Consider the following 22,241-nt stretch of genomic DNA (forward strand, 5'->3'; position numbering starts at 1 on the left):
TTGTAACAAGCCAAGCTTTACCAGAGTATATAAACATCAATATAAATATAGTTACAAATCATATACAGACTAAATTAGGAAGCCCTTAAGCATATAAACTCAGCAAAAAAATAAATGTCCTCTCACTGTGTGGCCACCAGCTGCATTAAGTACTGCAGTCCATCTCCTCCTCGTGGACTGCACTAGATTTGTCAGTTCTTGCTGTGAGATGTTACCCCACTCTTCCACCAAGGCATCTGTAAGTTCCCAGACATTTCTGGGGTGAATGGCCCTAGCCCTCACCCTCCGATCCAACAGGTCCCAGACGTGCTCAATGGGATTGAGATCCGGGCTCTTCGCTGGCCATGGCAGAACACTGACATTCCTGTCTTGCAGGAAATCACATACAGAACAAGCAGTATGGCAGGTGGCATTGTCATGCTGGAGGGTCATGTCAGGATGAGCCTGCAGGAAGGGTACCACATGAGGGAGGAGGATGTTTTCCCTGTAACGCAAAGCGTTGATATTGCCTGCAATGACAACAAGCTCAGTCCGATGATGCTGTGACACACCGCCCCAGACCATGACGGACCCTCCACGTCCAAATCGATCCCGCTCCAGAGTACAGGCCTCGGTGTAACACTCATTCCTTCGATGATAAACGCGAATCCAACCATCACCCCTGTTGAGACAAAACCACGACTCGTCAGTGAAGAGCACTTTTTGCCAGTCCTGTCTGGTCCAGCGACGGTGCGTTTGTGCCCATAGGCGACGTTGTTGCCGGTGATGTCTGGTGAGGACCTGCCTTACAACAGGCCTACAAGCCCTCAGTCCAGCCTCTCTCAGCCTATTGCGGACAGCCTGAGCACTGATGGAGGGATTGTCCGTTCCTGGTGTAACTCGGCCAGCTGTTGTTGCCATCCTGTACCTGTCCCGCAGGTGTGATGTTCGGATGCACCAATCCTGTGCAGGTGTTGTTACACATGGTCTGCCACTGCGAGGACAATCAGCTGTCCGTCCTGGCTCCCTGTTGCGCGGTCTTAGGTGTCTCACAGTACGGAGAATGCAATTTATTGCCCTGGCCACATCTGCAGTCCTCATGCCTCCTTGCAGAAAGCCTAAGGCACATTCACGCAGATGAGCAGAGACCCTGGGCATCTTTCTTTTGGTGTTTTTCAGAGTCAGTAGAAAGGCCTCTTTAGTGTCCTAAGTTTTCATAACTGTGACCTTAATTGCCTACCGTGTGTAAGCTGTTAGTGTCTTAACGACCGTTCCACAGATGCATGTTCATTAATTGTTTATGGTTCATTGAACAAGCATGGGAAACAGTGTTAAAACCCTTTACAATGAAGATCTGTGAAGTTATTTGGATTTTTACAAATTATCTTTGAAAGACAGGGTCCTGAAAAAGTGACGTTTCTTTTTTTGCTGGGTTTATATGTGATCACCAAAACAAATACATGTTAACAGATCTTCTAGTCACGCAGTGATAAGTACTAGGCTTGTGTTTTATTCTCTCAGAAGTTACAGTTCAACTGTAGGGTCACAAGAGAGATGAGGGTGGGTTGACCACTCAAAGACATCGCTTTTCATTCAGGCCACTTTGACTGTTTTTGATTCATATAATTCCATTCAACTCTATGCGTTCTGAAGAATGATGGTGGATCAAGCAGAGTCAATGACAAAGCAAAGCCTGAACCAGAGAGCTAATATTTCCTCTTGCTCAACATCGACCTTCGTGACATGGCAACAGTGAAAACACTGCAGATAGGCACAGAACTGTGTACACAAGGATATGATTGTTTAGTTTGATCAATGTATGCATTGAATAATCACCGGATAAATGTAAGGTTGGGAGAAAAATTTCACAACCTTGTAATCTTTGCCAGGACTCAATATCTCTGGTTAGATTGTGTAGCAGGAGACTCTAGTCTTGGGAAATATTTGGTTAATGACTCAGTAATTGAAGTGCAAGATGCCAGCCATTGGTCAATGTTCATCATTAGCATTGTCCAGTGGGTTTAAGTGCATGTAAATGTGTTGGGATCAGTAATGTCTCCCTCTATATCAGACAGCCATCGATAGCCAGTGATAAGTGTCATTACCTGCAGGCAAATGCAAAACACAGAGACGTGATCTGCACTCACACAGGATACCTGGGGCCTCATTTATAAAACAGACTAACAATCAATTTTGATCTTAAGTATGACTTCACACAGAAAACCACGTATAAGTAGTTATTTATAAAACCTTACTTTGACGTGGAAATGATCTTATCTCTACTCAAAGTCTAGACTTGACGTAGGTGATTTTGCTGCTGGTTATGTAGGGCTATTATTTTTTTCACTTGCAGTTTGTCAAACCATTTAGATAGGGGTCCTCGCTTCTCATTCCCAATCTCCCGCCATCCATCTATCCATCCACTGCTCAGTTTATGAGTGCCATGGTGCTCTCTGGCTGTTTCCCGCAGAAGAAGTTGTGTGCCAGACGCACGTGGACAGGCACAAAGACGTAGGAGGTGTAGATGACCATGGTCATGGAGGAGAAGACGACAGAGTTGAAGATGGACTGCTCCCAGGGTTCCAGCACATATATGCCTGTGATGAGCAGGTACTGGTAGTACAGCCAGCCCAGGTACTCCTTCAGGTATTGAAAATCCATCCTCATGCTGCTCCAGTGGTCAGGGTGAGGATGGGAGAGGGAGGGGCAGAGAAAGGAACAGAGAGAACGATAGAGAGAGGATAGGGGGAGTGATAGGAAGATAGGAGACAGAAGACAGAGACAGAGGGAGAAAGGAGGATGGCAGTGATAATGGCAGCAGGGGACACATAATGGGCATAAACACACAAACAAACACACAAGACAGACGACACAACATCAATCATGTGGAAAGATATACAGTTAGTCGCTTCACCTGCACTACCTGATAGAATTAAACCTATTTTCCCAGGAGGAAACACCAACTGTAAAAGGGAAAACACTTAGTAGGTGAAAGATGAACTGTGTGGGTGTTTTGTGGGTAGTTCAGTGGTATAACCTCAAGTTTTTGTCGTAGTCTCATTTTAAACCCTAGTCTTCTTCAGCTTTCAATGCACCTGCTACTATGTAATTACCCATGTCTTACATACCTACCATATCCTTGGGGGAGCTAACAATAGAAAATGGTATTAGAAAGCACATTACATGTGGGTCTGTGTTTATTAATGTGAAGGTCCAGGGACAATCACAGCCCGTGGCCCCTGGGGTCTCTCTGGTGGGGAGGCACTGCAGACATTAGCTCCTGAGAGCCCCAGACAAGGTAAATTAAATCTGCATACACGCATGCATGCACAGTACATACACACACAGTATCCCACTCAAACAGCACACGTGGCACCTTTCTTTTTATTGTCAATGCTGTCAAAATGTCCACCACCGTACAGATGGTGGAAAGGAACAGACATTTACTCCATCATAAGGAACGAGAACAGACATTTACTCCATCATAAGGAACGAGAACAGACATTTACTCTACTTCCACACAGGGTAGTTGACATTAAGTATCTAAGGGGATAATAGGAAAGTCTGTCTCAGAGTCAGTACCTCAGTGTGCATTGACAGGTGTCAGGTAAACTCAACTGACACCAGTGCACACTTCTTCACCAGAGTAATAGCCTACTCATTAATAAACAGTTATGGACCAAATAGTTAACGACACACACTGTGGCATGTCAATAAATAAACCTAAAATATAATCCAAGCATGTTTGCTTGTTTTCCAGGTCCTATCCTGTCACACAAATAATTATGGCTAAACTAATGCCGTAGAGACATTGTAACAACTGAATAAGCCTCCTCACATTAAGGTAGTCTACATGCTAGCCTACATGCCTATATGACACAATAATAATCTGTAGGACAACAAAAAAACAATAAGGATCATGTACAAGTGAGCTTACCTGTCTGATAACATGCCGCTGTCCGTGCTCCCCCGGTTCAGAGAGAATGGCCTGAGTCCCACTACTGTGGTGTGCACTACCAGTTCACAAATATAGACTACCTGTAGCAGGTCATACAGTCTACACCACACCCACTACTCTTAACACTCACCCGGCGTTCACGTGGAGTTGGGTATGGGTTTTTAAGGACAGAGCGTTCGGCGCACGTGTCTTCAAACTCTATAAATAAGGTACGATTATTCACAAATGGGACTAATCCATAGTCGTTTAGTCAGTGGAATAGTCATCAAAACTCTGTCCTGCTTTATTGGATAGGAGACACCTGACGCGCGTGTCCGCGCAACTTTTGAATGGCATCCTCATAGAGATAGAGGACTCTAGTGTCCAAAAGCCTGTTTTGGCATGGGCAACACCCATTTTGAAGTAATCAACTGAGAGGGACTTCCTATGGGTTAAGGAAGGATCATATAATTATTTATACTTGTGAGCAAACATTCCATAACTGCAGGTGTCAGTAAATAGCCAACCTTGGCTTCACACCTGTTCAAACAACACTCTCCAGGTGGCAGTATGCACCAGTATGTTTGAAAACTCATAGAAGTAGTAGAAGAAAATGGATTACTTCAAATGGAGATATAGCACTGGTCACCACCTGCAGAATCACTCCTTTTTTGGGGGTGTCTTGCTAATTGCCTATAATTTCCACCTTTTGTCTATTCCATTTGCACAACAGCATGTGCAATTTATTGTCAATCAGTGTTGCTTCCTAAGTGGACAGTTTGATTTCACAGAAGTGTGATTGACTTGGAGTTACATTGTGTTGTTTAAGTGTTCCCTTTATTTTTTTGAGCAGTGTATATCAGAGAAACATTTAAATATTAATTCCCAGAAACCTGACAGTATATGACAGCCCCAAAACATATGCAACAGTGTGTGGCTGGTTCAATTTTACATCTGACACAGGTAGGATCAAAATCAGAGAATATTCTTCCAAGTTTGGCCCCGGACCAGTGGATACGGTGAACCACCTTGAATTGAATGAGGCTGTGTCTAGTGCTAAAAGAGGACGAATGCACCCTGCGCAGCACAGATTCCCAGGTGTCTTCCCAAAGTTCCTCCCCCAAATCCTTTTCCCATCGAGTCTTTAAAGACACCAAAGTAGGGTTCTGTAAGTCATGAATGATTGCATATACATCTGAAATTGCGCCCCTAGGAAGCTTGCACTGAATTATCCCAAAACATAATTCACCCATAACAGCGCAATGCACACTCTGCAACTGACAGGGGATGCAAGAAGTCATAGTGTTGCTACAGAACTGGCAAAATTACTGAGATTCCTCCAAAAGTGTTGAGTGATTGGATAGCCTATTTAGCTGATAGCCTTTATTATTTTATAAATCAAATGAAGAGGATATATTTTCAGCACATTGATATCCCAGTACTCTCTTTCATTGTCTGTCTTTGGGAATAAAATGTGTTTTTACAACTTCTCAGCTGCTTACATTATTGATGTGTAAAGACATGGCTGAGCCACTCTGTCCAGTTGACTGAACAGACAGTCTCCAAGCATACAGACTCTGCACCGGGTGAAAGTCTGGAAGCCAAACTCACAGCATGAAACTGTCTGGGACCCTGAACAGTTGAACAGTCAGGTAGCCCACTGATCCTTCAATAGTATTCTTGGAAGGAGAGTGAAAAGTGGACATACGGGGTCAGAAAAAAGGGGATGATAAAATGAGGTGAGTGGGTGACAAGAACAGGTTGACAGAGACAGTATATACTGTAGGTGTGGAGGAGAAGTGGATGATAAGAACAGGTTGACAGAGACAGCATATACTGTAGGTGTGGAGAAGTGGATGATAAGAACAGGTTGACAGAGACAGCATAGACTGTAGGTGTGGAGAAGTGGATGATAAGAACAGGTTGACAGAGACAGCATATACTGTAGGTGTGGAGAAGTGGATGATAAGAACAGGTTGACAGAGACAGCATATACTGTAGGTGTGGACAAGTGGATGATAAGAACAGGTTGACAGAGACAGCATATACTGTAGGTGTGGAGAAGTGGATGATAAGAACAGGTTGACAGGCAGCATATACTGTAGGTGTGGAGAAGTGGATGATAAGAACAGGTTGACAGAGACAGCATATACTGTAGGTGGGTGAGAAAAGGGGGTCAGGGGGATAGAGCGGGAGGGAAGGTAGAGAACCCCTCGCTCTACCTTATTATCCGCTGACTCGTAGGGACCTAAAGTTACTTTCCCAAGGATCTGGTTACCCCTAACAACCTGTTTAAGTTGCCAAAAAACAAGATCCCGCCTCCTCCCTCTTCAAGCCAGACTGAAGTGGCACATAACACAACTCTCTCTCCCCTAAAATATCTAAGCCCCCAAGATAAAGTTTCCTCTGAAGCACTCAACCCCCCCCTGCACCAACCTCTCCCCTTCAGCCCCTACTATAATTACAATGTCTACCCAGCAACAATAGAGCAGCTTGCATTGGATAACAGTCTAATAGTAGGGGACATGTGCCCACTGAGTCCTAGTCCCAAATTATTTTTGAATTGATCAATTTCTGAAGTTAAGCAAACCAATTTCACAAGACAGTGGCTCTGCATGTGAGTGGGGCTGGTTTTGTTAGGTAGAGAATCTAGATGCCAGTCTGCAGCCTATTACAAGCATAAGCATACCCAATCCAGAATGCATACACGGGATATCTACACATAGAACTAGCTACTCATAGAAGGTGCCCATGCATTCCCAACTGGTACATTCTACCACTTTCATCATGTGGCCCAGTCTCTGCTTTTAAGTGTTAGGTACCATATTGAGAGTGAAGTCCATGCTTATAGTTCAGTAACATCTTCCCCACTTCTCCAGCTCCTTAGTGGGCGCTGTGCATCTCCGAATGAAAAGGTCATATTGTAACCAGGTTATATTTTATTTGGTGTACATCACAAACCAATGCCTCTAATATGGAGACAGGGAAGGGTCAAACAAAGGGCAGGATCCACTCAATAACTCAGCAACCTCAGAAGTGACCCTTCTGCTGCATTGTGAGTGGCTGCTGTTGGGGGGAGACTAAGAAATGGTAGCTGACAGCGCATTGCCATTCTTATTGGACTACTAATCACTCATGTTATTAGTAGGATTTTTATTTAAAGGTTAACTAGGCAAGTCAGTTAAGAACAAATTCTTATTTACAATGACGGCCAAACCCGGACGACGCAGGGCCAATTGTGCGCCGCCCTATTAGACTCCAAATCACGGCCAGTTGTGATACAGCCTGGATTCGAACACTGCACTGAGATGCAGTGCCTTAGACCGCTGCGCCACTCGGGAGCCCATTTGTCTAGTCAAACATCATGTTGATGTTATTAAGACCCTGATTGGTCTGAACAGTTATTATGTGGATGTAAGCAGGCCGGTGATTGGTCTATTCGGTCAGCATGTCGGCTCCCTCTCCCCCGGTGGCGTCCGTTAGGCTGAGGTCCTCCAGCATCTCCATCAGAGAGATCCGAGGAGCGCCCTCGTCATCCGTATCACTCTCTACTGGGATCTTAGACGCATCTGCAATATAAAACAACTTCATCATGAGGCTACAGCTAAAATGGATCAATAGAAAGCTATGGGTGACAATTGAGGAAAACATCCAGATTCTTGCAAGAAGAACTATAAAGAGAAGCAGAAAGCTGCGGTCCCACTCACCTCGGAAGATGTTGACGTTCTTTCTCAGGGCTTCGTCTTCCTCCAGGTCCTCTAGGAAGTCCTGGTATTGTCTGAAACAGGAAGAGAACAAATAAATCACTGCCAATGTTGTAGACAGACACCTTTCACAACTTACTAAGTCATCACCTGGATATTGAGCATATCCAGCCTTCACTTTCTCTCTCCTCATCCCTTCCTGCATCTCCCCCTCTCTCATCAGCTCTTCCTCTCCTCCTTACCTCTCGTCTTCAGGCGCCATGCCCTCTCTATCTTTGTCCATCTCCTTCAGCTTCCAGTTCCTGCGCTTCACCCTCTTGCTGCGGTTGTAGCTCTTCTTGATTAGCACCTGCAAGTCACAACAAACATGTCCAAATGGCTTCAATACATGCATTCATTTCATTTTGTTATGATGTATTCTGTCCTTTGCAGCCATGTGCTGACAGGTATGCAGTCGAGCTCTCATTTCAAAATGAAGTGAACGTTACGTGGTCAGGTGGCCAATTTTCCCATTAAAGGATTGACATTTCAACTCAATGCAGCAAACAAAATCAAACCAATACCACAATGTCCACCAGGGGGCAATGTGATCTAATACAGACAGTACAGTGCAGTACATGGTAAAAGAGGTCTCCTTTGAGCAGGGTTCTCCAACCTTTTCTAGCATGAGCTACTTTTTTTTTTTAATATAAATTTTGCGAGCTATAATTTATTTTATTGCTTTCCAAAAGGCACATTGTTCTCTTCTCCTCTACCTCACCCCAGGGTCCTTGGTTTACAAGATGTGTTTTTTCTGTCTATATACCTGGTCAAATAATGGTTGATAAACAGTATTTGGCATGACAGGCCCCATAAAATTATATTTTGTGTTTTCCAGAATTGTATTTTTCCTGGTTTTGGATATTTTTTTATGTTTTCCACTCTCAATATTACAATCATTCATAGAGAAACAACAAAAATGTATGTTCTGAGTCCATGTCCCTGTTTAAATCACATCAGAACAACATTTATGATGTCTGGAAAGAGTGTGTAATTCCCCTTTAACTGAGCATCTAGCAAGAGTGGAATGTGTCGGTCTAGCGATGTTTCTGCTGATAGGCCTACTGCTGAAGCACATGCCATGGCAGAGTTTGAAAAACAATGGCTACCCAATTCAAACAAATAATCATGATTTATAGTTCTGTCAGGTAAGCCTACTTTGAGGTTAACATTTAACAGAGAACGTTTTGGGGGAAGTCTGTCCACCCTTCTGTATTAAAATGTGCACAATGTACATTATGTGGGGTTGAACCTCAAACACACAAACCAATTGAAGAAAAAAATACGTTATCATTAGTGTCGCTAATTGGCTACATACGGAGTGAGACAAATGCATGTACAAAACAGACAGACAGACAGGGGCAACATTGCTGGAAATTAATTGGCAGATTTTGTGTTACTTTTGGCTTTTTAAGCCAATAGTGGCTAACCAGGGAAATGCTAACCAGGAAAATGTCAATGTGACTGATTGAATTGTAGCTGGGAGCTTTATGTTTATGACAGTTTGTGATGGAAAACTGAATGTACTTTCAGAATTGATTGGCAGCTACTTATATGTGGGCTGCGAGCTACAATCTACCTGTTGGAGATCCCTGTTTTGAAGGATACATAAGTGTGTCCGCACAGTAGTATGTACTGGTTCTTACCACGTCAGGAATATGACTCGGGTTCATCTTGTTCAGAAACTCGTCATTAACGTTGGAATTGGCAAAGTCAAAGCTAGAGGGTAACAAATGTGAAAAAAACCCATCATATTTTCTCTAAGTTCACAATCAAAAGAGTAAGGTATTGTTTTGATTCTCTTATACAGCAAGAAGTTAGATGAACATTTAAGAGTTTAGTAGCTATATAGCAGCCCATGACAGTCACCTACCCCTGAACCAGGTCTCCTATGTTGAGCAGGTGGCCCAGGTGGGTGCGACAGTGGTACTGCTGAGCCGTGTCCATCTCTGAGGTCTTCTGCACCCACACCTCAGCCAGGGTGTGCTGGAGACACACAAAATCAGAACACATACACACCACACACACAAGATTTACCCTAGCACCACCATTACTTCTATTCCTTTCCACTAAACGGATGAAGGGTGTTTAGTTGTCCAACACCATTAGATGGGGGAGGGTACGTTATCATACCGTAGCAAACCCATTTCCTGTTTCATTTTACAGAAACACTTCCATGTATTGTGGAGGGTTTTTCTCTAATCTGATGTGCTGCTTCAGGAATAATGTAATGGTTACCCATTGACATTTCTTCCAAGAAAAGAGAAATGATCCCCATAATTCAATCTGCTTAAAAACACTGTCATTAAAGCCACAAACACACCAAAGCAACGCAGTCAAGCGGGAAGTTGCACGCATGAATACACACAGTGGTGTAAAGTACTTGAGGAAAAATACTTTAAAGTACTACTTAATCAAGTTGCTTTTTGGGGTATCTGTACTTTATCATTTATATTTGACAACGTTTACTTCACTACATTCCTAAAAAAAATATTACACTTTTTACTCTATACATTTTCCCTGACACCCAAAAGTACTCGTTACATTTTGAATGCTTAGGACAGGAAAATGGTCCAATTCACGCACTAATCAAGAGAACATCCCTGGTCACCCTACTGCCTCTGATCTGGCAGACTAACTAAACACACATGCATCTTTTGTAAATAATGTGTTGGAGTGTGCCCCTGGCTATCCGTAAATTTGGAAAACAAGAAAATGTTGCTGTCTGCTTTGCTTAATATAAGGGATTTTAAGTGATTTATACTTTTACTTTTGATACTTAAGGATATTTAAAACCAAATACTTTTAGACTTTACCTCAATTAGTATTTTACTGGCTGACTTTCACTTTTACTTGAGTACATTTCTATTAAGGTATCTATACTTTTATTCAAGTATGACAATTGGTGGGCCTCCTGAGTAGCGGAATGGTCTAAGGCTAGACCATTCAAGTCCAGGCTCTGTTGCAGCCGGCCGCGACCGGGAGACCCATTGGGCGGCACACAATTGGCCCAGCGTCGTCTGTGTTAGGGGAGGGTTTGGCCGGCAGGGATGTTCCTGTCCCATCGCGCAGTAGCGACGGGACAGCCCAATTCCAAATCACCGCCCAATTCCCTCAGAACTCCTACCTTATTGGACCTTATGCCTGCTCCCGCCCCCAGCTTCTGGTTCCTGATGATGTCAGTATCCATGACGATGAACTCCTCCAGTTGCCGTGGGCTAACGAGGCTGTTGAAGGGGTTGCGCCAGTATGTGCCCCCATCCACCTCAGCGACTGTTGGGTTAGACAGGAGAAATAGAATTAGATGTTTATCTCTATGGACAGTCCAGAGTTTCAATTTTCACTGCTCAAAACACCAATAATTTCCTACACTCACATACACATGCTTGTGTGCACACGCAAGATAAATGGATTTATTTGAACTTCCCTCCCTCTTGCAGTTGAATGATTTGGCTAGCATGGATCATTGTTCTGCCCAGAGGCTGGGGTTGAGACTGGAGCAAAAATAGCCTTTCTTTGAACACTAATTAAAAACATGTGCCCTGAGTGTGTGTGTCATGTGTGGAATGCCCTGATTAGACACAGAGGGAAGCTGTTGAGAGTGAAGGGAGGGTGATGAGCATGTGGTGAACAGAAACACTGTAAACGATATTGGGTTCAGTTCAGTACAAAAGACTTAAATCAAGTGGAATATAATCACATTCCATCAGTCTAATCAAAAACTGATGCTAAAAATTTGGAACAGATGGTAAACTGTTGATGCTTTATCACACAAGCACAAACTCATGCACACACACATCCAATCGCCTTGAAACGTTGACTTGTCAACACATCAGCAATACATCAATCAATCAAAGAAGCAAATCATATCTGTAAAATAAATGTTTCAGTAGTCATAAAATCATGTGTTGAAACAGCCTCTGTCCCCTGGCAGCTAGGGGCCGACAGTAAAGGTGGTGCTGGTGTGTACTGTACTCACGCTGCAGGGTCTTGGGGCCGACAGTAAAGGTGGTGCTGGTGTGTACTGTACTCACACTGCAGGGTCTTGGGGCCGACAGTAAAGGTGGTGCTGGTGTGTACTGTACTCACACTGCAGGGTGTAGGGGCCGACAGTAAAGGTGGTGCTGGTGTACTGTACTCACTCTGCAGGGTGTAGGGGCCGACAGTAAAGGTGGTGCTGGTGTGTACTGTACTCACTCTGCAGGGTCTTGGGGCCGACAGTAAAGGTGGTGCTGGTGTGTACTGTACTCACACTGCAGGGTGTTGGGGCCGACAGTAAAGGTGGTGCTGGTGTGTACTGTACTCACACTGCAGGGTGTTGGGGCCGACAGTAAAGGTGGTGCTGGTGTGTACTGTACTCACACTGCAGGGTCTTGGGGCCGACAGTAAAGGTGGTGCTGGTGGGTACTGTACTCACACTGCAGGGTGTTGGGGCCGACAGTAAAGGTGGTGCTGGTGTGTACTGTACTCACACTGCAGGGTGTTGGGGCTGACAGTAAAGGTGGTGCTGGTGTGTACTGTACTCACACTGCAGGGTCTTGGGGCCGACAGTAAAGGTGGTGCTGGTGTGTACTGTACTCACTCTGCAGGGTGTAGGGGCCGACAGTAAAGGTGGTGCTGGTGTGTACTGTACTCACTCTGCAGGGTCTTGGGGCCGACAGTAAAGGTGGTGCTGGTGTGTACTGTACTCACACTGCAGGGTCTTGGGGCCGACAGTAAAGGTGGTGCTGGTGTGTACTGTACTCACACTGCAGGGTGTAGGGGCCGACAGTAAAGGTGGTGCTGGTGTACTGTACTCACTCTGCAGGGTGTAGGGGCCGACAGTAAAGGTGGTGCTGGTGTGTACTGTACTCACTCTGCAGGGTCTTGGGGCCGACAGTAAAGGTGGTGCTGGTGTGTACTGTACTCACACTGCAGGGTGTTGGGGCTGACAGTAAAGGTGGTGCTGGTGTGTACTGTACTCACACTGCAGGGTGTTGGGGCCGACAGTAAAGGTGGTGCTGGTGTGTACTGTACTCACACTGCAGGGTCTTGGGGCCGACAGTAAAGGTGGTGCTGGTGGGTACTGTACTCACACTGCAGGGTGTTGGGGCCGACAGTAAAGGTGGTGCTGGTGTGTACTGTACTCACACTGCAGGGTGTTGGGGCTGACAGTAAAGGTGGTGCTGGTGTGTACTGTACTCACACTGCAGGGTCTTGGGGCCGACAGTAAAGGTGGTGCTGGTGTGTACTGTACTCACTCTGCAGGGTGTAGGGGCCGACAGTAAAGGTGGTGCTGGTGTGTACTGTACTCACTCTGCAGGGTCTTGGGGCCGACAGTAAAGGTGGTGCTGGTGTGTACTGTACTCACTCTGCAGGGTCTTGGGGCCGACAGTAAAGGTGGTGCTGGTGTGTACTGTACTCAATCTGCAGGGTCTTGGGGCCGACAGTAAAGGTGGTGCTGGTGTATACTGTACTCAGTCTGCAGGGTGTTGGGGTCAATGAGGTGGATGGTGTGTACTGTACTCACTCTGCAGTGTGTTGGGGTCAATGAGGTGGATGGTGTTGGTGTGTACTGTACTCACTCTGCAGGGTGTTGGGGTCAATGAGGTGGATGGTGTTGGTGTGTACTGTACTCACTCTGCAGGGTGTTGGGGTCAATGAGGTGGATGGTGTGTACTGTACTCAGTCTGCAGGGTGTTGGGGTCAATGAGGTGGATGGTGTGTACTGTACTCACTCTGCAGGGTGTTGGGGTCAATGAGGTGGATGGTGCTGGTGACTCGGGCGCACACACACACCTGGCCCATGTTCCCCAGGCTCTGAGCCAGACGCGGCGACAGACACACCACGTTGTCCTGGGCAATGAGACAAAACATACCAGGGGTCAGACTGAGGTCAGGTCAGAGAGAACTTTGAAACCTCTTCCCAATGCCAACTTTCCCACCGGATTATTCCCCAGAGAAACACACAGTAAAGTGTAGTACAGCAGAGATTAACATTCAACTCTGGATTAGGCTACACCTTCATGAACAATCTGAATAACAGAGGCTGTCATTACCAGTTTGGTTATACAAGGGGTCGGCTATGTTCTCTTTGTTTCATCAGCGTGATTACAATTTATCCCACAATGCAAAAGAAAATAAGATGGTGATTAGGAACGCATTGCATTGATCTTGAAAATGTTAAGTCATATCCGTTTACTGAATGAGTGCTGCAATGCATAAAAACACATGGATAGAATTGGATATGAACAAAATTCACTCTTCACATCTATGGTCAGAAGCCAAGCATCGATACGTGTACTCAGTCTACATGTTAGAACCTATGAGTAGATGAATCTACTACATGAATCCAACAGAAGAGCATTAACAAGAAACATTCACTCAACAAAAACGTTTCAAGTAAAGACTCCTGATTTAGACACACCCAGATTGATTCAAATGTAGTTTCCATTGGACGGTTCAAAAGCATCTTTTAAAACATCAGTTCTATCCAAGGGAAGCTGTGTCTGTTATGATAAGAACGGGGAATATAGGTCTGCCCTGGCCTGTTTGGACCTGAGCATTTGAGTATAGGTGCGCTCTGTTCACCTATTCAACTAATGTTCAGCCCCTTGAGATACATGTAGAGCATTTGACCTTCAATATTTTTGAGGAAGATGCTGTATACCTTGCAAACAGGAACGATCTCAATGGAGTAGGTGCTCTTGTAGTTGAATGTGTTTGAGTGGATGTCGTGGGAGATGAGGCGCTGGGAGGTCTTCGACCTAAACAAGACAGGGCGACAAAGAAACCATAAAGAACACTACAAGAATATATCTTGTCAGAGAGAAAATAAGCAACATTCTTAAGCATCTCCATGCAAAGCTAAAAATAAATATTTTGAAAAATTATATACCGTACCAGTCGAAAGTTTGAACACCTACTCATTCAAGGGTTTTTCTTTATTTTTACTATTTTCTACATGGTAGAATAATAGTGAAGACATCAAAACTATGAAATAACACATATGGAATCATGTTGTAATCAAAAAAGTGTTACACAAATCAAAATATATTTTAGGTTCTTCAAAGTAGCCACCCTTTGCCTTGATGACAGCATTGCACACTCTCACACTCTGTTCACCTACTCCGCATCTCACAAAGACACGGCGGTTGGGACCAAAAATATCAAATTTGGACTACAGACCAAAGGACAGATTTCCACTGGTCTAATGTCCATTGCTCGTGTTTCTTGGCCGAAGCAAGTCTCTTATTATTATTGGTGTCCTTTAGTAGTGGTTTCTTTGCAGCAATTCGACCATGAAGGCCTGATTCATGCAGTCTCCTCTGAACAGTTGATGTTCAGATGTGTCTGTTACTTGAACTCTGTGAAGCATTTATTTGATCTGCAATCTGAGGTGCAGTTAACTAATGAACTTGCCCTCTGCAGCAGAAGTAAGTCTGGGTCTTCCTTTACTGTGGCAGTCCACATGAGAGCCAGTTTTATCATAGCGCTTGATAGTTTTTGCAACTGCACTTGAAGAAACTTTCAAAGTTGTTGACATTTTCCGCATTGACTGACCTTCATGTCACAAATTAACAAGGCACACCTGTTAATTGAAATGCAGTCCAGGTGACTACACCTCATGAAGCTGGTTGAGAGAATGCCAAGTGTGTGCAAAGCTGTTGTCAAGGATAAAGGGTGGCTACTTTGAAGAATCTTAAATATAAAATATATTTAGATTTTTTTTTAAATCACTTTTTTGGTTACTGCATGTGTTATTTCTGAGTTTTGATGTCTTCTCTATTATTCTACAATGTAGAAAATAGTAAAGAAAAACCCTGGAATGAGTAGGTGTGTCCAAACATAAGTCTATAGACATTGAATAATCGTAGCACTAGCCACACAGACTGCACTTAATGTGGTTAGTGCGGTCTAGCGCATCACTGTTCAATTCAACATTAACATGTCTCAACACCAAATGAACATTGCATGGGCATTATACAATAACCATGAAGGCGCCATCCAGAGTAGGATGATGTTACCCCTAGACACTGACCTCAAGTCAGATTTGCAGGTCAGGCAGTTCTGTCACTACAGGGCAACCTCTAAACGTAGTGGAGGGACTCTGGAGAACTGGTTCCTACCTGCAGGGGACTGTGCACTGGAGAAAATCCACCATCTTCTGAGCATGCTGCTTGGTGGCATAGTAGAAATCAATACCCTCTGAGAGAGGAGAAAGATTAAAAAACAATCAGTCTTCAATCGATAAATCAATCACAGGCACACACACACCACACGTAACCTCTGTCATCACCATTCAAACATTTAACACGCCAGCCTCAGTAATATAGCCCAGATGGGCACCGCGGGGGGGAAATATGGCCACCACATGTTGGAACCTCAAGGCTTTAACTACGGCAAGAGAGGGTGGTCATTTATATTGAACTGTCAAAAGGGCAGCTTTTCCCTTACAATCTGGTCCAACCACACTGGGCGCTGTTTCTGAAATATCTCTCACTACACAGTGTGTGTGACTGAAAATAGGACCGAGTCCAAAAGCATTGTTGGCATGGTAAATGGAATGCTCAGTAATATGATCCTACCACAGTGATTATAAACACATGGCCATGTCGTTCTAAAGCCCGGAATAGGAAAACTTTTAGAAAATCATCAATATCAATGGTCTGGTGTCTCTTCCTGGATGAAAACCCCACTTTAGAGCAGTATATTCTATCCCAAACCCACCATTGATCTCCTTGATGTTGAGTGCATTCTGATGGAGTTTGTGCTTGAGAATCAGCTGCTCCAGGTAGTAAAACGTCTTCTTGTGAGAAGTCTAAAAAAGGACCAGCCCAATATTAGGTTACCAACACAACATGTTAAAAATGATTGTTGTGGTGAGCAACATGAATAAAATTCTAATCATCAGTGGTACCTTCTGTCTGACTTGTACCACAGAGTTCCAGAAGTCCTTGGCCTCGACACGGTGGCAGTCATCACACATCTGGCCCTGGATGACAAACTCTACCACAAACACCTGCTGCAGGATGGCTCCGTTCATCACCTGGACAGGACAGGCCAAACTACAATCAACCACTATTCTCTTATATGACTGACTCAGAACATAGTTTACGACTAATGCGACACACCAGGTAAACACTGTATTTATTTATATATATTTTTCTAAATACAGAACTGGGCTAGACAGCTGTGACCCACCAGTGGATCATTACCCACCCATAATTTGGGGAACACTGATGTGCAAGACTTTATTCATCAGAGTTTGGTGCTGCTGTTTCTGGTGACTAAAGGGCATCTAGATACAAGATCACTGGTCACACAAAACCTCCTACACTCCAGACTAAGACCTGGGCCCTGAGGAGCTCAGATTCCTCTGAAAGGTCATGAAGTTAAGATGACAGCCACTGGGTAACCTTCACCCAATCACTATGCTCTGAATCACTCAGCCCTGTACTCCTTTACTGTCACCTGGATTAAATAATGACAACATGGAAGTCAGCGGTGGGACACGTCCACCTGATCAGGTTCCTAATCCACACTAATCTATTCCATTAAATATCACACACTGACGCCTCTTATTTCTCCTCTCACCTCTTTCTGTATGGTCACCTTCAACTTGATCCGCTTGGAGTGGGGTTCCGTCCACAGGAATCCAGCATCGATCAGACGCACCTGGATTAGGAGGTCACATGAGTTTCTGAGGTGAATGGCTACAGCCCTGTTGAAAATGTTGAACAAGTGTATGTTTGAATGTAAATAGAGCAGAGTAGGGAAGGGATACTCACTTTGGTCATATTGCCCTTCAGTTTTTTAAGGCAGAGGGCGAGCAGTTCCCTGGACTCCAGAGCACACTGCACCCAGGAGGCTGGAGGCTGCAAGTACCTGCATAGAAAAGAAAGAGGAGCAATCAATGAACCTGAACTAATGTAGGAGCCTTGGTAAGATCCCACAGTTTACTGACTAATGAGCCTTGGGCAGGAAGAGCACAAGACAGGGATTTAAACGTCTTAGCTGTGGCACTAAGTTTGACAGGCTTGTGATGTACCGTTCACACTGCTTGCAGAAGTGCAGATTGACTTGCTTGGGGATTCCCTCGGAGATGTCCACTGTGGTCCTGAGGCAGGACACGCACATGTTGGCTGGGTTTGGGGGGATAGGGATGCCACAGGTGCAGCACAGGCTAAGGAGAGGAGAAAAAAACATTCCTTGATTAGTACTGTGTACCAGCTGATACCTTTGAAAAAGTTATGAATCTACACATTCACACTGACGGTAAAGGACAATTATTTGTAGCCTGTAGGAGGCTGATCATATATTCTACTTACATGTTCCCCTGGCTGCTTGTAGCAGGAGCTTGCATGTACTCCATTATAAATGGTGTGGGTGTTGTAGTGAGATCTAGATAAATGACAGATCAGATTGATGTTATGAATCAGATAAATCTTTACTTTTTAGATTATATACAAAAACGTAATGCTATTAGCATACAACACATCCACATGGGTAATGTGTATTGATTATGATCAATACATGGTAGCCAGCTAACGTTATCTAGTGCACTAACTTTCCTGGTAATGTTTTTCCCCACACATGACACTTAGCCAGACTTAGCTACAATTCTATGATATCTTTCAGGTAGTTAACCATTTATCACAATGTCACAACTCATCTGACAAACACCTTTTTGCTGCTAGTTGTCGTTAGCTATGTATACAATTGGATTAACTTCACCAAACAGTTACCGTTAGATAGAAAAAGGCAGGTTTAAATGGCCGGTAACTTTACTTGCTAGCCATCCTTAGCCTAGCTAACAGGGAACAGCTTTCCTTCTGACTAATTTGCGATGATCGTGACAGTTTTGTCTTAACACGGCGCCTCCTATGTAAAGAGGTTTCGGGGGGGCTTCGTGCCATTTAAATGAGACAACTGATAAACAACACGTACTTGCAGAATGTTTTTCCAAGCCACGTTGCGGACCTCCACGTTTCACCACCACAAACTGGAAAGGAGGAGCAGGGTGATGACGACACACCACTTTCTGGTGGGAAAAGGACCCAGTCCCCTCTCGTTTGCCTGAGTGCAGTAGCGTCAGAAACCATTCAAATTAAATACAGACAGAATAAACTACACTACCGGTATATGGACGTTGTGATATGATTGACAAATGTTGTAATACTCCAATTCATTAATTTTGATATACATTGGACAAGGCAATACGTATTTAAAAAATATAAGGTAAAAAAAATGTACCCAACGAAGATCGATTTATCGAACCAAAGGCTTTATCTATACATTTATCATTATCTATACCTTCCTCCTCTATCTTTCTTCGTCGCCATTATTAAAAACAACAACAAACAAAAGTAGAATTTTACAAAGTACCTTATCCATAGAGTTTCTAAACCTTTGCCTTTTCTGTTTATAACTGAACTGGGGTCATGTCTAGATGGGATACAGTTTTTGTCCAATTGACGTCAAAGTAGATTTTTTTGTGCATTTTAGCTTACTCTAACTCTTTTCCTGACCTTAACCAAATTGTCCTAAAACCTGTTGTTCATTCTCATAACCTACTGCGTAAATTCTCCTAACTTGCTTCGACCGAAAAGTCAATTTTCACCACAGCTCTATCCATTAGTAGACAAACCCCTGTTCTGGTCCTCGGGACTTGCCGTAATATATATAAACAGGTGGGCTCAGATTAAAACAATCCGCCGTGGGGGGTGCGTGTATCCGTCAATAAGTTACGTAGGTCAAAAATGTATTTACCCAAATTCTATAAATGGTCTATTCAGCCAGTATAAAGTTGCAAATAACATTTAGTTTGCCCCTCCAGAAATATGATGTATGTTATCCTAAACAAGGTTGCATGGTGCACACCTCACGTGCTCCAATTGGTGCGGTCCTGAAAACGAACACTTCCTCGGCTTCAAATTGAGTGCACTATTTACAACTCAATCGCAACCTCGCTGCCAAAGGTTGAGGGAGCATGCAGTTTGCTTTCAAGTTAGCGTTAAACGAGGTACTTCAAAGTGGGGTCTCTCCGACTGAGGTTTAATATAGCTACCATTCTCCTCCTTGCAACGGTTGTGATTCACTGCATCATATGGACAAGGGACAATCGCTGGTTCATGGGGCTTTATGCTAGAGTGAGCCAGCCAAGGCAGAGTCTTACACCCCGCAGTGTCTAACGTTACGGATTCTCCAATACATCAAGCCGCATTGCTACATGGAGCTATCAGTGTTGGGTTGACTTAATTCAGCTTTTTACACCAGATGTGTTGTAGACTACGTTTGCATTTGGTATCGCTGATTATTTACTCTAGCATCGATAATAATGGACTGAAAGTTGCGGGTAAACAACAACAACCTGCAGTGATTTCTTGTTTGTATAAATGATAGAGGATACGATGACACTGTTGTCTCTTTTGGGTCGGATCATGCGTTATTTTCTGCTCAGACCAGAGACCTTGTTCCTTCTATGCATAAGCCTTGCTCTGTGGAGTTACTTCTTCCACACTGATGAGGTGAAAACCATCGTCAAGTCCAGCCGGGATGCTGTCAAAATGGTCAAGGGGAAAGTGGCGGAGATTATGCAGAATGACAAATTCGGGGGTCTCGACGTTCTGGACGCAGAGTTCTCCAAAACTTGGGAGTTCAAGAGCAACAATGTGGCGGTGTACTCCATCCAAGGCCGGAGAGATCACATGGAAGACCGCTTCGAGGTCGTCACTGACATCGTGAACAAGAGTCACCCTTCTATATTTGGGATTTTTGATGGCCATGGGGGAGAGGTAAGATAAATGGGCTGATATATTTCATTTGTTGAGAGGCTATACTTGTTTTGGTTTGGTCAACACTTGCACATGCACTTGCTATGCATCAAATCAAATGAATACCTCTCCACAGGGACATGCAGAAGGCACTTTAGCACTTTACTTTGTGAAGTTGTGCCAAACATAAGAGACCATCATTCATGGTCTTGCACGTTTAAAATACTTATAGACATAACAAGATTGTGTGGTATGCTGCAGATAAAGTCTAAACGGATTGTACAAGAGAGCTAATTATTTCCAACCCCAGTGAGAGGTGCTTTCAGATATGGGTCATATTCTGGTCTGAATACAGTAAATCACTGGTGTCCTGTGCATGACCATAACTTGTCATCCGATGCCCATGCACCTGTCACCCTCTCCATGTTCTGGTCACAGACAAAGCCCAGGCAGCTGTAGGTCTTTGACTCCATGACAAGCATTCTGTGGCACAGATTGAGCAGCTTGTCTCACAGAAATACACTTCCTACTCTCATCAGCCAGATGTCCCTATAGCGGGGCAAAGTGTCCATCTGTGTGTGTGTGTGGTAGTGTGAGATAGGCAGTCATTCAATGTAATGATCATACTCCATGCAAAAGACAGAAAGTGGGATACTGGTCTTGTTACTCCTCGACCTGACCAGAAGTGAAAGAATGTGTGTTTTGTTGGGGTGTGGGGTTTATCTCCATTGTTGGCAGGGTAACAACACTGATTGATCATGATGGCCAGGCCTGCCTGAACAGCGACCTTGTCTCCGTGGGCTGCAGCTGTGGCCACGCGGGCCTGACAGCCCAGTATTGACTGACGTCATGGAGCTACGTGAAGAAACTCACTGGCAAATTCTTTCTGACAAGATGCCCCTCTCTCCTCCCCCTCACACTGCCGCTCTCCCAGACCCTGTCTATGGGCTGCCAGTGTTTTTCTACGGAGCTCTACTGCTCAGGCATGCTTTAGTCTGTTTAATACAGAAGTTGACTATTCTGGCCTGACCCAGGCTGAAAGATAACATTCTAAAAAAAAAAAAGACAGCGATGGAGGTGGAGGATAACCATTATTTTCAGGGTAGATGAAACAGTGGGCTCTAGTGCAGCAGCTCACTGCTTCCCTTTGACCAGAACTGGCCATTTGTCTAGTTTTCCCTGCAGCATGTTTGGGCCTTCATTCCTCCTTCCCTATATTCCTTATAGAGGATGGTAAACCAGGCTATAAAAGCCATCCTCAGGTCTGTGAGGGAGAGCAGAGAAAGAGGGTGTTCACTTCAGATTTGCTCATGTAGGCGAGGGATTTTTTTCCCCCCTCGCTTTGGCCTTGGGTGACAAGTTTGTGTGTTTTTATTCCTTCACTCTCTTTTGAAGTGTGAAACTGTTGCCAGACACCAGCTTTTCAAATGGTTCTGCTTCTACAGTATGTTATTGTTGATGTATTCTTGGCCGGGGGCGGTGCGTCAGCAGAGAGCTGCAGTGTAGACCAGGGCTGGAGGAGGACTCAGCTAGCCTATTGGTTAGTTTCCTCTACCACTCTAAACAGGGCAATGATTTGTCCATCTTTTGGGCCAGATAGCCTCTCTCTCTCTCTCCTACTCAAAACAAAGTTGACATGATTCGCCAAGCCCTAGTGGCAGGAGAGGGGATGAAGGCTGATATAGGTTGGGGGAGGTGGGTGAGAGGGTTGGTAGCCAGAGTTACCAGCCAGGACACCTTGTCCTAGCTCTGACACTGGCTTGGAACGGACCGATTTACCCACAGAAAGATACATCGCCTCTCAGAAGAATAGTAAGCTAGACACAC

At 44.4% G+C, this 22,241-nt stretch overlaps 3 protein-coding genes across 4 annotated transcripts in view; 1 reads left to right on the forward strand and 2 right to left on the reverse strand.

The window, feature by feature from the left end:
- Positions 1-2,406: 2,406 nt before the first annotated feature.
- LOC129831550 (serine palmitoyltransferase small subunit B-like) lies at positions 2,407-2,640 on the reverse strand. The gene has a single exon (XM_055894911.1). The coding sequence runs from the start codon at positions 2,638-2,640 to the stop codon at positions 2,407-2,409; it is 234 nt and encodes a 77-aa protein (XP_055750886.1).
- Positions 2,641-6,837: 4,197 nt separating this feature from the next.
- Positions 6,838-19,283, reverse strand: LOC129832146 (60S ribosomal export protein NMD3). 2 transcript variants are annotated; one of them, XM_055895946.1, is made up of 17 exons: positions 19,027-19,283; positions 18,589-18,717; positions 17,970-18,042; positions 17,690-17,824; positions 17,430-17,526; positions 17,236-17,316; positions 16,559-16,687; positions 16,369-16,459; positions 15,768-15,846; positions 14,309-14,405; positions 13,377-13,494; positions 10,787-10,932; positions 9,533-9,645; positions 9,306-9,378; positions 7,863-7,969; positions 7,624-7,694; positions 6,838-7,485 (listed from the first exon to the last, which is right to left on the reverse strand). In XM_055895946.1, exons 3-17 carry the CDS (start codon positions 18,011-18,013, stop codon positions 7,352-7,354), a joined length of 1,515 nt encoding a protein of 504 aa, XP_055751921.1. In that variant the 5' UTR covers positions 18,014-18,042; positions 18,589-18,717; positions 19,027-19,283; the 3' UTR covers positions 6,838-7,351. The 2 variants fall into 2 exon arrangements, with proteins under 2 accessions (XP_055751921.1, XP_055751922.1); XM_055895947.1 differs by lacking the exons at positions 18,589-18,717; positions 19,027-19,283 and adding an exon at positions 18,387-18,505.
- Positions 19,284-19,510: 227 nt separating this feature from the next.
- The window catches only part of LOC129832147 (protein phosphatase 1L-like), a 60,543-nt gene continuing 57,812 nt past the window's right edge, over positions 19,511-22,241 (forward strand). Inside the window, exon 1 of the mRNA XM_055895948.1 lies at positions 19,511-20,435. Coding sequence (XP_055751923.1) covers positions 20,037-20,435 — 399 coding nt within the window. The 5' untranslated portion in view covers positions 19,511-20,036. The remainder of the gene's footprint in view (positions 20,436-22,241) is intronic.

This window comes from Salvelinus fontinalis, chromosome 33, assembly GCF_029448725.1.
Source record: "Salvelinus fontinalis isolate EN_2023a chromosome 33, ASM2944872v1, whole genome shotgun sequence".
NCBI classification, from domain to species: Eukaryota; Metazoa; Chordata; class Actinopteri; order Salmoniformes; family Salmonidae; genus Salvelinus; species Salvelinus fontinalis.